Source organism: Anabrus simplex, chromosome 11 (assembly GCF_040414725.1).
Source record: "Anabrus simplex isolate iqAnaSimp1 chromosome 11, ASM4041472v1, whole genome shotgun sequence".
In the NCBI taxonomy this organism is placed as follows: domain Eukaryota; kingdom Metazoa; phylum Arthropoda; class Insecta; order Orthoptera; family Tettigoniidae; genus Anabrus; species Anabrus simplex.
Genome location: NC_090275.1, coordinates 47,242,642 through 47,258,933, shown reverse-complemented (window position 1 = coordinate 47,258,933; position 16,292 = coordinate 47,242,642). Strand labels below are relative to the sequence as shown.

The following is a 16,292-nucleotide window of genomic DNA, read 5'->3' as shown; positions in this document are numbered from 1 at the left end:
ATACTGCCCATATTGTGGAAAGGCACACAGGCGTAATCCCTGGCATCATGGTGTGGGGAGCCATGGGATATGCGTTTAGGTCACCTCTAATAGCGCTTCGGGATACTTTGACGGCACAACGATATGTCAGAGACACTCTGCGTCCGTACGGCCTACCCCTTATGGCACAAGACCCTGGGACAGTGTTCCAACAATATAATGCACGTCCACACGTAACACGTGTATCTATGGACTGCCTAGAGCATGTTGAGGTCCTCCCGTAGCCAGCAAGATCCCCGGACCTCTCCATTATTGAATACTTGTTGGATGACATTGAAACGGGACTCCGTCCCAGTACCAACTTGGGGAATCTGGTAAGATAGCTGCAACAACTGTGGACGAACTTGCCTGAGGTGAAGATCCAAAGCCTGTTAGACATCATTCCAAACCGAATAAGGGCAGCCAGTGAGGCACATGGTCTTTCAGCATATGTAGTTTCACTCACTTGCAACCACTCCTTCTGGGTGCATAACACTTGTTGTCAGGCTGTGTATATTACAAGGGATAAGTTTCATAAATTTCCAATTTTTTGGACGGACGGACGGACGGACGGACGGACGGATGGATGCGACACACCATTAAAGTATTATTATTATTATTATTATTATTATTATTATTATTATTATTATTATTATTATTATTATTATTACATTTCAGGTGATGCAGCCATCTTTACTGGAGGAACAATAGTGTGGGCATGTTTCACAATTGCAAACCTATTATTGATAGTTGGAGCAACTCAGGTGAGTCAACTTTGAAAGTACTAGAATATTTGACTTTTCGTAAATTTGTATTCCGTTTACCTTCCAGTATTCGCTTTTTAGCGAAGATACATGTTTTTCATTTCATCATACTTCTAGCGAAAGTCTATAACACAAGTTTCCTAATAAAATGGAAACAGAACGGAGGTTGGAAATGATAACGGTATTGTTATTAATAGGGCCCGGATGTTTACGTCATGCCAGATTTTTTCTTTAAATTATGGAAAGAACAAGTTAAGCATAACTTTATCTACGGTGACTAAAACAATGCAATTTTCACTGGTCATATAAAGTCATATTTTGGTATTGTAACCTTTCCTTGTCATTTTTCCGGTATTTTTCATATTATGGACATACAGTATTTCCCCGTGAATTTTCGGATTTTGATCATTTTTTATCGTTTTTCTTCCATTTTTGCATACTTGCTTGCAGTCGTCTCAAAGACGGATTTTTCACATACCCTAAATGTTGTCTGTAATTTCTTACAACTATCTTTCTTAGAAATATACTAGCAGTTTCCCGCTGGCTCCGCCCGCAATGTACATGCAAAGTTTCGAGTTAAAGAAATATAGCACATGATCTGCTGTGGTAATAGAATGTAATATTATGTCAAAAAAACACCAAAAAATACATCACACAAAGAAATTGAATTAAACGTTACTTGGAACAACACTTCGCGCTGAACTGTTAAAAAGTCCTTCAATGATCTTCATCATGGAGACAAATGTATTCATAATTTTTCTCAGAACCTACCGATTTAAGTGGTTATTACCTCAAAAGAAAGCGCTTGATCCACGGAGTGTTTTTAGACCAAAATGAACCGCGTACCTCAATAAGAACGAAAGATATGATTGCTTCAATGAGAAAAAATGTTAAAGAAATGAGACGTCAAATTGAATGTGCACTCATAAATTTCCTCAGATTGAACCAACGTGAATAGTTAAGATCTGAAATGAAAGAGCTTGATCCACGGAGTGTTCATAGGCCAAAACGAACTCCGTACCTCAATTAGAACCAAAGATACGATTGCTTCAAAGAGACAAAAATTTGAAAACATAAAATAATTTGAGGAAGGCGGAAGTTATGTGATTTATAGTACCTGATGACAAATCTGTGCATGAATACCATTCGGTTAAAAAAGGAATGAAGGAAATAGACCGGATAGAATGGCCAGACTGTAGTTTTCATAATTTTTTTAAATATATAGTTGCTGTGTATGTGTGTGAATTAGGAGGGTTAGCTGTATAGAAAGAGACAGATGAACAGAAAGCGACAGATGGAAAGGAAGCAAAAGGACAGTTGAGGATGACTGTTGTCAGGTTTCTTGCCAAGATGAACCGCTTCTGTAAATAACATTAGCAGGTAGAATTGTTTTCATGGAGGTGTCAAAGGAGAAAGGGTTGATAGAAAGGTACAGTCGGCTCAGTTACTGGACAGATTTCGCTGTATGCGTGTTAGACCGTGAATACTCTCAGTTCATTATGCCAAAACCTAACGCTTCGATAAAGTGAAAAATTGCTAGTATCTGTGCGGGAATATGGAGATAATCATTTCAGTACAGATGGCACTATTCTTTTCTGTAAGCTGTGCGAAATTAAATAGAAGTTAAAAAACTGTTTAATGATGAACAACACTGTAGTACAGCAAATAATAAAAACAACTTGGCTCGAAATGTTACATCACAGAACCGGCAACAGCTCCTGTTCCAGAGAATTTCGTCACCATCTATGACAAGCAAAACTTCATTTTGACGAGGGTTTATGTGTGATGATGATGATGTCTGCTAATATAACCGCTGGAGAAAGTCAATAATCAGCACTTCAGCAATTTATTGAAGAAATACCCAAATCAGCACATTCCGAATGCAACAGTACTTGTCAAGAACTACGTGACTACCTGTTAAGGAGATGTTTCAAACAGAATACAATCCTGCGTCGCTGAAAGCAAGATCGACGCTGAAGGGAGAAACCTGACAAACGTTGTTCCTGGTGTTCTAAGGGGAGACCGATCAGTAGATAAATTTCTCATTTTCTGTGAAGCACTGAACACAACTAACCACTCAACAATTGCTGTAACCTTCGATAATGCGACGAATGTGTTGTGGTCTGAAGGAATAAAGAGAGAAAATGTTCTACTCCCAGTCACTGATGCAGCTGGCAAAGGTCTGCAACTTCTCTACCCTAAAATGATACATGCATTGCACATGCACTAAATAGAGTTGCGGAAGAAATTCTTGTAAATTATCCCGATGAGGATAAGTTAATTTCACTACTGAAAAAATCTTCATCAAAACTCCACTACGAGTGCAAAAATTCAAGCAAATGATTCCTTCTGTGCCATCGCCTCCTCAACCCATCCTCACACATTGGAGAACGTGGCTTAACGCCGCAGACTACTACTGTACCAATTACAATGCTATCGAAGATGTTAATGCATTGAACGAAGGCGAAGTTTCCTCCATCAAAACTGCCAAGACGCTATTTACATGTACCACACTGACCGCAGATCGCGGTTATATCAAGTCAAATTTCAGCATATCATCAACAATCATACAATTAGAAGAAAATGGTGTTCAACTCTGTGATGCCCGTCAACTGGTAAAAAATGTTCAAAGTGAGTTGAAGGCTGTACGTGATGAGGCTGGTGAATATGTAAATGTGAAACTAGTGTGTGCAATATTGAGCGATCTTTTTCCTGTTACAAGTCATGGTTGCGTGAAATTAGAAGACAGTTCCTATTTGAAAACTTCAAAATGAATACCATTTCCTATTGTAATTCTTCCGATCGCCCATCAAATTGTGACATTTAGTTCTGTGCAGAGTCGAGAGTTACCTCTCTGGATTGAGTAATCAAATAAATTCAAAATATAATAATAATAATAATAATAATAATAATAATAATAATAATAATAATAATAATAATAATAATAATAATAATAATAATAATAATAATAATAATTAATATTGTTACTTATTTATTATTATTATTATTATTATTATTATTATTATTATTATTATTATTATTATTATTATTATTATTATTATTATTATTATTATTATTGTTACCGGGTTTTTGTGGTAGTTAGAGGTGAAAGAAGGTGCGGGGTGGTGAACAGGTCTCAAGCTACGAAAGTAAAATTAATTTAAAATTTAACAAGGTTATATTTTCTTTTCAAAATAAGGAAATAACAAGCATGGCAGGTACAGAGTAGCAAGTCAACAAAATGTAGTTACACAATTTACTGGATTTGGGCTTCGCGCCCCGACTTCACAATGCTTGGGCAATCAGCCCAACCTTACTTCAAAATAAGTTTTAACAGAGGGGCAGAAAACCCCATTCATGCTCAGGAGCACTTGCTCCAAATTACACAGAAAAGCCTCCTCGAGGCATACAACACTCAATTTTCAAGAAAGAGCTACTCGCTCTCAAACTTTAAGCCTCTGAAAGGCCACACCAAACTCCACCTTCAAGTTGTCCTCTCAGGACATAGACACAGGGGTAAAATACCCAACCTACTGAGGTCTATTAAGTGAGAAAAGATTAATTACATGACCTCTAAAATAACAATTTGAGAGGAGGCGAACTTGCGCTCCTAATACTCTTTGTTTAAAACCTACTTGGCACTAGGCCGTTAATACAAGGGCTAATCCCATACTAAAGAGGTGACTTAAGAAAGAAACAATTTACATTACGTTAAAGAAGAATAGGTTGAGAAAAATAAGTTCACCTCAAAACAATATGAGTGGGAGCTCGAGAGGGTTAAGCACTCTCTATCCCGATATGTAGTTTAAAGATAGAATAGATACCAAAGATCTTTACATTTTAAGGAAGGTTACATTATGGAAAAACTTCGGACCCGCCCCGAGAGTTAAACTGCTGAGCTAGCAAAGAAAGAAGTTATTAATCGGCCATTACCTTGTTGTTGACCGCTGCCGAAGAAAGAGGCGCTACCCGCCCCCTGCTATGTACTTTACACACTGAGAGATGGTACAGAAGTGGCGCGGAGACCCTAAAATCAGCAGTTTATATACTCTCGCGGAAAGTTCGAGGCGTTTTAGGAAGGAAAACATCCGCCCACAATCTTTTATTGGTGGTTAAAGAAAACCCCTACACAAGATGAAGAAGAAACACATCATTGGTGGAAAATTAATTTAAGAAATTCGGGATTGGCTAAATTCAAAACAAGGGGAAAGAAAGGGTTAATATTGCCAACTTAAACAATAACAGAAAGAAATTTAGCAAAGAACAAACTTTTGAAATTACATTTTCTCCAAAAAAAAAAAACAGTTCTTTCACTCCGCACTAGGGTGCACTATTGTTGATCTTCAGTAGTGTCCTCTAGAAGAGAAAGTTCACACTTCTTACTACAAGCAAAACAAAAATACGTCGAAAATGACACAGTTCAAAAACTCCAAAATTTCCACGTAATGACATCTTCTGAGAAACTTAAAAATTAATACCGTCAATAAAGTTCAGACTTCCTCCAGCAGAGGAGTTTCAACTGGCGCAAATTTTAAATTAGCGGCGTGGAGGTGTACCGCCCGGTACAATTATTATTATTATTATTATTATTATTATTATTATTATTATTATTATTATTATTATTATTATTATTATTATTATTATTATTATTATTATTATTATTATTATTATTATTATTGAAAGTGCTAGATGTTAAAAGTACATTTTTAATGCAATTTTAATTTAAACATTGGCAAAATTTGGAAGATTTCGAAAATGTGACCGAAATATTTTAAGTCGTATTTTCAAACATATGCTTGCATATTTCTAACAGTTTTAGTTCATAAACATCCGAGCCCTAATTATTATTATTATTTCACACTGCAGACTGATACGAATTATACTTCACATTGTCTACAAAGATATGTGCATAAAAAGGACATGAAGTGACAATTACACTTAATCAATAACACCTAGATACTGTCACAAACGATCGAAACGCGAAACGGGATTCATCCGAGAACAGTACCGGAAGTCAGTGTCTTAGCTGCCAGTAAAAACGACTTCCAGCAAAGTGCAATCTCGTGTCACGATGGCGTCTGTCCAGCGCAGGTAATTAAGCGGGTCGTCGGGATCTTAAACTGGCCGCTAGAAGTATGTTTCTAAATCTATTCATGTTGTAGGTCCACATATATTCCACATGCTGTAACTTGGCGGTTTCAAAGAGCTTGTATACACACAAAATATGTCTGCCATGGGTTGTTTTCGTTTGGTCCGACTCGTTGGCTGAATGGTCAGCGTACTGACCTTCGGTTCAGAGGGTCCCGGGTTCGATTCCCGGCCGGGTCGGGGATTTTAATCGCTTCTGATTAATTCTTCTGGCTTGTGGACTGGGTGTTTGTGTCCGTCCCAACACTCTCCTCCTAATATTCACACAACACACTACACTACCAACCACCACAGAAACACGCAAGAGTGATTACATCCCTCCAGATAGGGTTGGCGTCAGGAAGGGCATCCGGCCGTAAAACAGGGCCAAATCCACTTGTGCGACACAGATCGCACCCGCGACCCCACAGGTGTGGGAAAAGCGGTAGGAAAAGAAGAAGAAGAAGAAGGGTTGTTTTCGTTTGGCGTCTCATGCCAAGGAGCCTAGCAACATCTCCTGTCTCCTGGAAAAGTTTCCGTATCATACACTGAGCAAGCCCTAACATTCTAGCAACGTACCTCTGCGAGCAGCCTTCTTGAAACACTGTAAGTAAACGACAGGCTTCATTCGACAATTGTTTCCCTGCTGCGTAGCTCAGTCCACACCATCAGAAATTTCTCGTAAACACTGCACTTCGCATAGAGCAACCCTCGCGTACGCTTTGAACTGAAGCACTGCTATATTTCAGCTGACAATGGCACCTTCCGAACTTCCGGATAATAATACAACCCTTTGTTTTCCAAACAGGATATGTTATTGCCGTAATAATTCAATTCCCACCCCGGTATGCATTCATACAATGAATTATGAACATCTAAAAAACATGACATTTCTGAGCAGTGTAGATGGGCGGTAAACTGGATCCAAGTTCAAACCAACATTGTCGGGATTAGATGCGTATCATTCGTTGCGTCATTCTTTAATCAGATAAGAAAAATTCTCACCACCTGTGGGTGGGGGACGTGGACGAAGAATACACCCACGGTATCCCGTGCCTGTCCTAAGAGGCGACTAAAAGTGGCGACCAAGGGATGATGAAATTAGAACCATCAGACTACAGTACTTGTGATTATTATCATTACATGCGAGACACCATGGGTCGACGTTAGTTGCAACTAGTACCACCTTGCGAGGAAAATTATGGGTCTACATTACATAGGAGCATTACCATTATGCGAGTAACACTACGGGTCTGGGCGTTGTTTGCGATAATGGTCATCGTGTATATTCCACCGGTCGGTTCCACTGTGTTCAGAATGGGTCTGCGTTACCTATGAGTAGTACCACTTTATTAGAAACAACATGGGTCTACGTTGCCTGTGATTAGTACCACTATGTGAGGAAAACCATGGATCTGCGTTGCCTGAGAATAGGAGTACCATTATGTGAGGAATACCAGGGGTTTGTGTAACATGAGAATAGGAGTACCATTATGTGAGGAACACCATGGGTTTGTGTAGCCTGAGAATAGGAGTACCATTATGTGAGGAACACCATGGGTTTGTGTAGCCTATGGGCGTTGCCGTAATGTGTGATACACCATTGCTATACATTGCCTATGATTAGTACCACTATGTGAGCAGTACTAAGAGTATATGTGGCCTGTAATTAATTCCACTATGTGAGGAACACCGCGGGAATACCGGTGCCCGTGATTAGTCCCACTATGTGAGAAACACCACGGATCTGCGTTGCTTGTGAGTACTACACCATAGGTTTGCGTTATCTCTGAGTGGTGTCATTGTGTGTGACATACCATGGGTCTACATTACCTGTGATTAGTACCACCATGCGAGAAACACCATGTGATTGGTACAACTACAGGAGGAACACCATAGTTCTGCTTTACCAGTGATTAGTAACATTATGAGGAGCGGGTGACCCGGATTTTGGACCCCTTTAGTATAATTAGTATCATCCCAGTAATGCAGGCATTATGTTTTGGATCCACTGATTGTTTTATTTTACGATCATTTTTTCATTTTTCATGCGTTTTAGATTCTAGTCAGTGGATACATTTTGAAGTTTTAATTTTTGTCTCGTTCACGTCGTACCATTATGGGCCAATGATCTAGCTGCTAGGCCCCTTTAACCAATAAACATCAACATCAATAAACTCATAACTCAACGTCTCATCTAGTAATGAGGGGAGTTTTCTTGGCTTACTCTGAGTTTAAGTTGTGTGCATTCCTGATGTATTGGGAGGAGAGTGTTCTTACATCATTTGAGCCACTTGCTTTTTCAGTCTCATAGTTGATGAGATGTGTCTTTCATAACGGTGGTAGTGATTGCAGGAACAGAGATTCACAGGCGATGTACACACTCACTTCGTTTTGCTGCACTATTATTTCTCATAAGGCAAAAACTTCAAATACTCATTTTAGAGTAGATTTCCAGTTATCTTTTACCAACGGCACTGGAATATGCCGTTGTAAATCAGCCACTGTGGGAGAAAACAATCCAACTCAATTCAGCATTGGTTCAAGTCCAGGAGAATACTAAGTAAGAATAGCTTAAACCTGCGATCAGTCTGCGTCTTATATCCTCCTTTCTTTTGCCATCGTTAGCCATTCTACTACCTACTTCCTTTAAGACTGCATTTCCTAATCTAATATTTCCTGGATCATTTGGCTTCGTTCGACTGCACTCCACGACCCCTTTTTTTAGATTGATTTATTTTCATCTTCTACTCCTCCTCCAAGACTCTGTCCATACCATTCAGCAATGTATTCAGATCTTCTTGCAGACTCAGATTTAATAACAAAATCATCAACAAATCTCACAATTTTTATTTCCTTCCCTTAAATTGTGATTCCCTTTAAATTCTTCTTTGATTTTCTTTTTTGTCTGTTCCGTATAAACACTGAAAAAGTGAGGGGAACAATCTGCCTTGCCTAACGCCTTTCTGCGTTGCTCCTCCTTTATCATAGCCCTCGGGAAAATAATCCATTCAAATAATGGTATTTACTAGAATGCTTGCCAACAATTGTTCCTTAAACCACACAGTGAGCCTATAGCTGCCCATTTCTTCGTATTAGTCGTATTAGAAACCAAAAATGTGCCCTACACTTGGTTTTACGTTTGATTTCCCGGCTCTTGTCACGTACTCCGACAACACTGGCACAGATATTACTATCGCACCTCACGCACACCCAAAATACCTCACGGCAGACAAACTGTTCGTTTGAGTGACAAAATTGTGGTCAATTTTCCTGTACGCAGGGCGCATTAACTTAGCTTTCCTGCTGTGCTTTCGGAGACCGTTCATCTTCATCCCTCCTCGCCTCTCTCTTAGGCACGTATATTTCAAATAACTGACGGGAATATACTCTTAACCCTCCGAACAGACTATAGCACGTTTACGGATCGCAGCAACTCATAGCAATCTATGTATATAAAATAAGAGTTTTGTCTGTACATTGCTCAGAATTTAAAATGGATGGTATTTCTGTATCAGTCGTGTCCGCAGTAACAAGGAAGTGCAATTTCTAAATGTCTGTCTGTCTGTCTGTCTGTCTGTCTGTCTGTCTGTCTGTCTGTCTGTCTGTCTGTCTGTCTGTCTGTCTGTCTGTCTGTCTGTCTGTCTGTCTGTCTGTCTGTCTGTCTGTCTGTCTGTCTGTCTGTCTGTCTGTCTGTCTGTCTGTCTGTCTGTCTGTCTGTCTGTCTGTCTGTCTGTCTGTCTGTCTGTCTGTCTGTCTGTCTGTACACGCCTCACGAGAAAACGGTTGAAGAAAAATTAATGAAAATCGGTATGCAAAGTCGGAGAATAAGTCGCTACAATCTAGGCCATAAATAATTTTATTCACGCTGAATGAAATGGTAGTTTAGGGGAAGGACTAACATACAATTCTCAAATATTTATGTTATTAGTGGTCGTATCTCAATGAAAATCGGTATGCAAAGTCGGAGAGTAAGTCGCTACAATCTAGGCTATAACTAATTTTATTCACGCTGAGTGAAATGGTAGTTTAGGGGAAGGCCTAAAATTTAATTCTCAAATATTTATAGTGGTTGTATCTTAATGAAAATCGGTATGCAAAGTCGGGGAATAAGTCACTATAATCTAGGCTATAAATAATTGTATTCACGTTGAGTGAAATGGTAGTTTAGGGGAAGGCCTACAATTTAATTCTCAAATATTTGTTATTAGTGGTCGTATCGATAAATACTACATAACTAAAGTTCTATAGTATTAAATTTCCGATTATTTATGTCTTATACATTGTTACCATACCGGCTATGATCACAGAGATATTCATGAATTTGTATTTTTGATGTTAAGTCCATATCAGCACCGAGTCACGAGAAAATGGGTAAACAGAATTAATGAAAATCGGTATGTTAAGTCGGAGAAAAAGGAACTACAGTCTACGTTATAAATAATTTTATAAAACACCCTAATATCGCAGAGTCGAAAGAAAACTAAATATGAAGGGCTACAATATAGTAAGCTCATAAAATTGATCAACAATAACATTACATTGACCATTGTTTGTTGTGATGTGCTTTGTGTCCTCTGTTGCCACTCATCTCCCATAGATAAGATTACTGCTGTGTACCGAGCACTATTTGCTTACGTCGCACCGAAACAGATAGGTCTTATGACGATGATGGGATAGGAAATTGCTAGGAGTGGGAAGGAAGCAGCCTTGGCCTTAATTAAGGTACAGTCTGATGTGAAAATGGGAAACCACGGAATATCATCTTCAGGGCTGCCGACAGTGGGGTTTGAATCCACTGTCTCCCGGATGTAAGCACACAACTGCGCGCCCTTAACGACACGGCCAACTCGCCCGGTCGTACCGTGTGTAACTGCCTGCCTGAATATTGGCGGGAAGTACCTGCGGAGTTAGATAACTTTCTTCTTTTGTATGCCATTCGTGGTTCATTAATTTTCTGATACTACTGGCACGTAACACATTGGTTCATCACAGCATTCGAGCTATTCAATCCCTACTCTGAAGCACTGATTGGAATGAGCAGTGTGAATATTCAACAGGAATAAAGGCAGAAGAGTACTGTTTTCCGTTTGATCAAGTATTTTATATGATAACATTGCTTTTAATCGCTACATTCCTACTGACCTTTTTTGTAATGACCTATGTTGACATCAGTTAGGAAAACCACTAAGTCAGTCTTTCTGATAATCCCGTAGCGAAGCACGGGTACATCAGCTGGTAGTAAATACGATTAAGCAGATCTACTACCGTAATGATATGTTCTACTTTTGACAATCCAATGGTCTTTTCTTCTTTTTGTACAGGAGATCACTTGTCTGCTGATATTATGGATGGTTTCCCACACAATTAATCTACTGGTCTACGTCGGCTTGTACGCTTACCTCGGTTATGAAATGTCTACCCACGACAATGCTGGAATGTCTGTAGTAATGATTATCCTATGCACTTTGGTTCTTGTTGGTAAGTATATATAGCTAATAATAAAATCCCTTCACACCCTCCTACACACAGGTAAGACCCGTATAAATAGTACGGCTGACTCCACATTAACTTAAATGTAACTTTACTGTGGCTTTGCCCCAGCGTTAGGGAAAGATCTGATCAGATTATTACGTCCTCTAGACATCATTTACTCCGGTGGTAACGGCTGTAAATTGTGCAGTGAATTCCTTCGGCAGTAGCTTCAAGAAACGTCAGTAAATATCCCGTTTACTATGTTTGGAAGACAGGTTTCTTTAAGATTAGTACACCTACAATATTTATAACTACATTCAAGTAGCATTTACAGGTTTATTGGCATGAATTCACAAAACTAGGGTGGAATTAGCCATCCCATGTCATGGAATTACCCGAAATGCTACGAAATTAGCCGAAGTAATATTATTAGATTTAAGTGAATTAAATGAAAAAGTATAATATTGCTTTGAAGTACTAAATAAATATAGCATAAGTACAAAGTAATAGTTGTTCCGGTGCACTATAATAAGCTCGCCGGACAAAAAATTAGTCTAATACCGTGTAAGGGTACGTCCAAGATGCACGCTGGTTTTCTGAGTCAGACAGTCGGCGCCGAGTCGACATAAGTATGTCCTGTGTTTTTAAGCGGGACTGGCCATAATGCACCTGCGCGCAGGAAGCCTGCGCACTGGTAGTCTGACTCAGATATTTACCGGAATGATTCGTTCATTCTGGTTTCAGACAACCTGCCGCGCAGGCTGTTGATTTTCGTGTTGAGTGTGGTAATTCGCCCAGTTCTTCGTAAGCCTGTGTTCAAATTTTAACAAAATAAAACAAAACGTATCCGAACTCAGTCTGAAATATTCAAAAATCTGTTTTCGTCGACAAGTAACTGTGGAAAAAGGTGTTTGTACTCCCCGTAAATATATCATAATTCATTAATTGGATGTATATCACTTCTCATTCGTTTTGTAACATTGTCACTTAGCAGCAATAGAGCTGCAGCCTGTTCTCTTGTTAGTTCCATGCTACACTGATCAGTTGTATTTCATATCTTTTCTTTTGTGGCAGCTCTGTCTGCGCTGACAACCAGCTTTCATAATGGCCACATCCCACCTGCCACTCGGAGTCAGACATTCAGCGCCGACTGTCTGACTCAGAAAACCAGCGTGCATCTTGGACGTACCCTAACACCGCTCCCAGCTTTCAGCGAGAGCGGGAGTCCCAAGTTCCTGTATGAGGGCTATAACTTCGCTGATAATGGTATCCCAGAGAGCCACTATATTGAAAGGAGACCGATGTCTCAGTTTTCCAAATGCTTCCACAAATTTTCCATTGGATTAAAATCGGGGGATTTAGCGAAGTGTAACAAGGTGTCGGTGTGTCCGTCGAACCAGTCACGTGTGCGGGCAGACCTATGAACACTGCTGTTGTCATTTTGAAAAAGGGGAGTGTCCACAACACACTCATCACGAATGTACTGAATGAAAGGCAACACTTGATCACCGAGATGAGTGGGCCAAAGTCATGGTACGAAAAACACTCCAAAAATATCGCAGAACCACCTCCGCGCTGAATTTTATCTTTCACACGCCTGCGGGTAAAACAGCTCATTGGGGCGTCGGTGCACCTGTCGGAAAGACTATTCAAAGGGTGTCACAATTCAAGTATCTGGGATATGGATCTAGAAACAGCACTACAAGAAGTGTTTTTCCGAAATCAAAACAAATTTTGTGAAACCGTGACTTTCGATACCATACCAAAAGACGAAGAAGAATACGTTACATTGTCGAAAAGATCCATTTCTCAGTTCAGAGAGAGTATTCTACATATTTCTGTCTGGTGATTACTACTAAGTTGTACGCTTCGGAAACATGAACACTTCACAAAATCGATATAGGATTAGTCTTCAAAATGTGAAATCTACTGAAGACAATCAGAATGATAAGGAGATATAAGACTGCAAACTTGAAGGTTCCTGAAAGAGATAGCTCCTTCCATTTCAAATTATCTACACTAACATATGAAAAGTCAGCGGATAGGTATCGTGTAAGCTATCCCCTGCCCTGACAGAGTGTTGCAACTCGTTGTAGCGTCGCTTCCACAAGCAGATGAAACAAGAAGGAAAGACGTCGATTCATGCCGTTTGTATAGTTGACCACAGCTCCCTGACATTTCTATCCACAAGATATTTGGTGCGAATGGAATTCTCCACCGCTGTGAGTGAACGAAGTGGCCATAAGATCGTTAGTTCTTCACAATATTCCTCGAACCAATTCTGGACAATTTGGGCCCGATGACGCGGTGAATTTTCCTGCTGGAGCACCCCACAGCTGCGGAGATATGTGAAGTCAATGAAGGGCTGCAAGTGGTCACCAGACAGATCAAGGTGGCAGTCACCGGTCAACAATCTGTACAGGTGAAAAATAGGATTCAGTCCATGGCATGTCAACACATCCAACACAATTACCGAGCCACTCCCAGCTTAAGCTACTGGGGGTGGGGGACGCAGATCCACGGTTCACCCTGCCTGTCGTAAGAGGCGACTAAAACGGGCAACCAAGGACTGATGATATTAAAACCATAAGACTACTTGTGTTTAGGATCATAACGTGCGGATCACCATGGGTCGACGTTACTTCCGACTAGTACTACCTTGCGAGGAAAACCATAGGTCTATTTTACGTAGGACCAGTACCATTATGCGAGGAACACTACGGGTCTGGGCGTTGCACGTGATTAGTGCCATCGCGTGCATTCCACCGGTCGGTTCCAGTGTGTTCTGAATGGATCTGCGTTACCTATGAGAAGCAGCAGCATGGGTCTACGTAGCCTGTGATTTGTACCACTATGTGGGAAACACAACGGGTTAGGCTTGCACCCGTGAACAGTACCACTATGTGGTATCGTGTAAGCTTTCGCCTGCCCTGACAAAGTGTTGCAACTCGTTGTAGCGTTGATTCCACAAACAGATGAAACAACAAGGAAAGACGTCGATGAGAAACAACATGGGTCTAGGTTGCCTGTGATTTGTACAACTGTACACTGTATTAGATTTGCCGACGATATTGCACTTCTGGCTGACAATGAGAAGAACATGCAGATCATGCTCAACAAATTAACATCCATCTTAAAAGATTTCCAACTTAACATTAATGCAAATAAAACTAATGTTATGGTTGTAAGCAAATCTAAAATGAAGCCAGAGGCACAGCTCAGAATTGGAAATATTTTAATAAAACAGGTGCACAAGTTCTGCTACTTAGGATCAGTTATTACCGATGACAACAGATGCACTATGGAAATAAAAAGAAGGATTTCCCTGTGTAAGAAAGCCTTTGAGGAGAAAAAGCAGCTCTTAACTAATAAATCCTTAAATACTGAACAAAAGAAATTATTTATCAAAACGTTCATTTGGAGTGTGCTGCTATACGGCTGTGAAGGATGGACTCTCTTGAAGGAGGACGTGAAACGACTAGAGGCAGTGGAAATGTGGCTATGGAGGAAGATGACAAGAACTAGCTCGATTGAGAAGAAAACTAATGAAGCAGTGCTTAGAGAAATAAACACCCAGAGACATTTAATAACAACGATAAAAAGGAGAAAAGCGTCAGTTTTCGGTCACATTCTCCGGCATAATAACTTCATAAAGAACTTGTTCGAAGGCAAGGTGATGGGAAAGAAAGGCAGAGGGAAACCACGGAAGAAGATTATTGAAGAGGTAGTTGAAATGATGGGATGCCAAGGTTAAGGAGAGATGAAAAGGATCGCAGAGAGAAGAGATCAATGGTTGCAGCGACAAGGCGAAGCCTTTAGATAATGATGATGATGATGATGATGTGAGAAACACAACGGGTTTGGCTTGCGCCCGTGAACAGTACCACTATGTGAGGAAAACCATGTGAATGCATTGCCTGAGAGTAGTACAATTATTTGAGGAAATCCATGGGTTTGTGTTGCCTGTGGGTGTTGCCATAATGTGTGATAAACCATGGGTTTACATTGTCTATGGTTAGTACCCCTATGTGAGGAACATCATGAGTATAAGTAGCCCGTGTTTAGTACCACTATGATAGCGACACCATGAGTATACGCGACCTGTGATTAGTCCCACTATGTGAGGAATATCATGGGTCTGCGTTGCTTGTGACTGCTGCTCTTTTGTACGGAACACCATGGGTTTGTGTTAACTTTGAGTGGTGCCATTGTGTGTGACTTACCATGGGTCTACATTACCTTTGAGTAGTACCATCATGCGAGAAACACGATGAGTCCACGTTAACTGTGATTGGTTGTTCTGCTTTACCAGTGATAACTATGATGAAGGGCCGGTGACCTGCATTTTGGACCCTTTCGGACAACAAGCATCATCTCTGAAAATAAGGAATTGTGAATTGGATCCACTGACTGTTTTGTAGATCCTAGACAGTGGATAAATTTTGAAGTTTTAATTATCGTGCCATTTTGTTGCACCTCATACCATTAGGGGCCAGTGACCTAGCTGTTAGGCGCTTTAAAACAACAAAGATCATCATCACCCCCCAGCCTGCACGGTGCTTTGCTGACAACTGATGTGGTTGCCCCACCCGAACACTACTATAAATTCAAAACAACGGGAATCGTGACTCGCAGCATGTCACTGGTCCTCCTGGGATCTAATTGGCAACGTCACGCTCCCAGGCGAAACACAGTTGGTAAGCGCTTTACACTGAATGGAGATGTGAATGCTGTACTTTTCTAAATTCAGGGTATCAAACACAACGGATACACAGGAATATAAATATATTCCTGCGGACAATCCAGCGGCAAGGCCCGGTCAACCAAGCAACACCGGGCGTGGTCAGAATGTGGATGGGTGACCATCCAAATTTTACCCTTGCCGCTGGCTCAAAGATAAATTTAGAC

General features: G+C 40.3%; 1 protein-coding gene across 1 annotated transcript in view; it reads left to right on the top strand.

Annotated features, from left to right (window-relative positions):
• Positions 1-16,292, top strand: part of LOC136883123 (uncharacterized) — an 86,374-nt gene that overhangs the window by 15,760 nt on the left and 54,322 nt on the right. Inside the window, exon 4 of the mRNA XM_068229602.1 lies at positions 697-782. Within this exon, the coding sequence (XP_068085703.1) occupies positions 697-782 (86 nt within the window). The remainder of the gene's footprint in view (positions 1-696; positions 783-16,292) is intronic.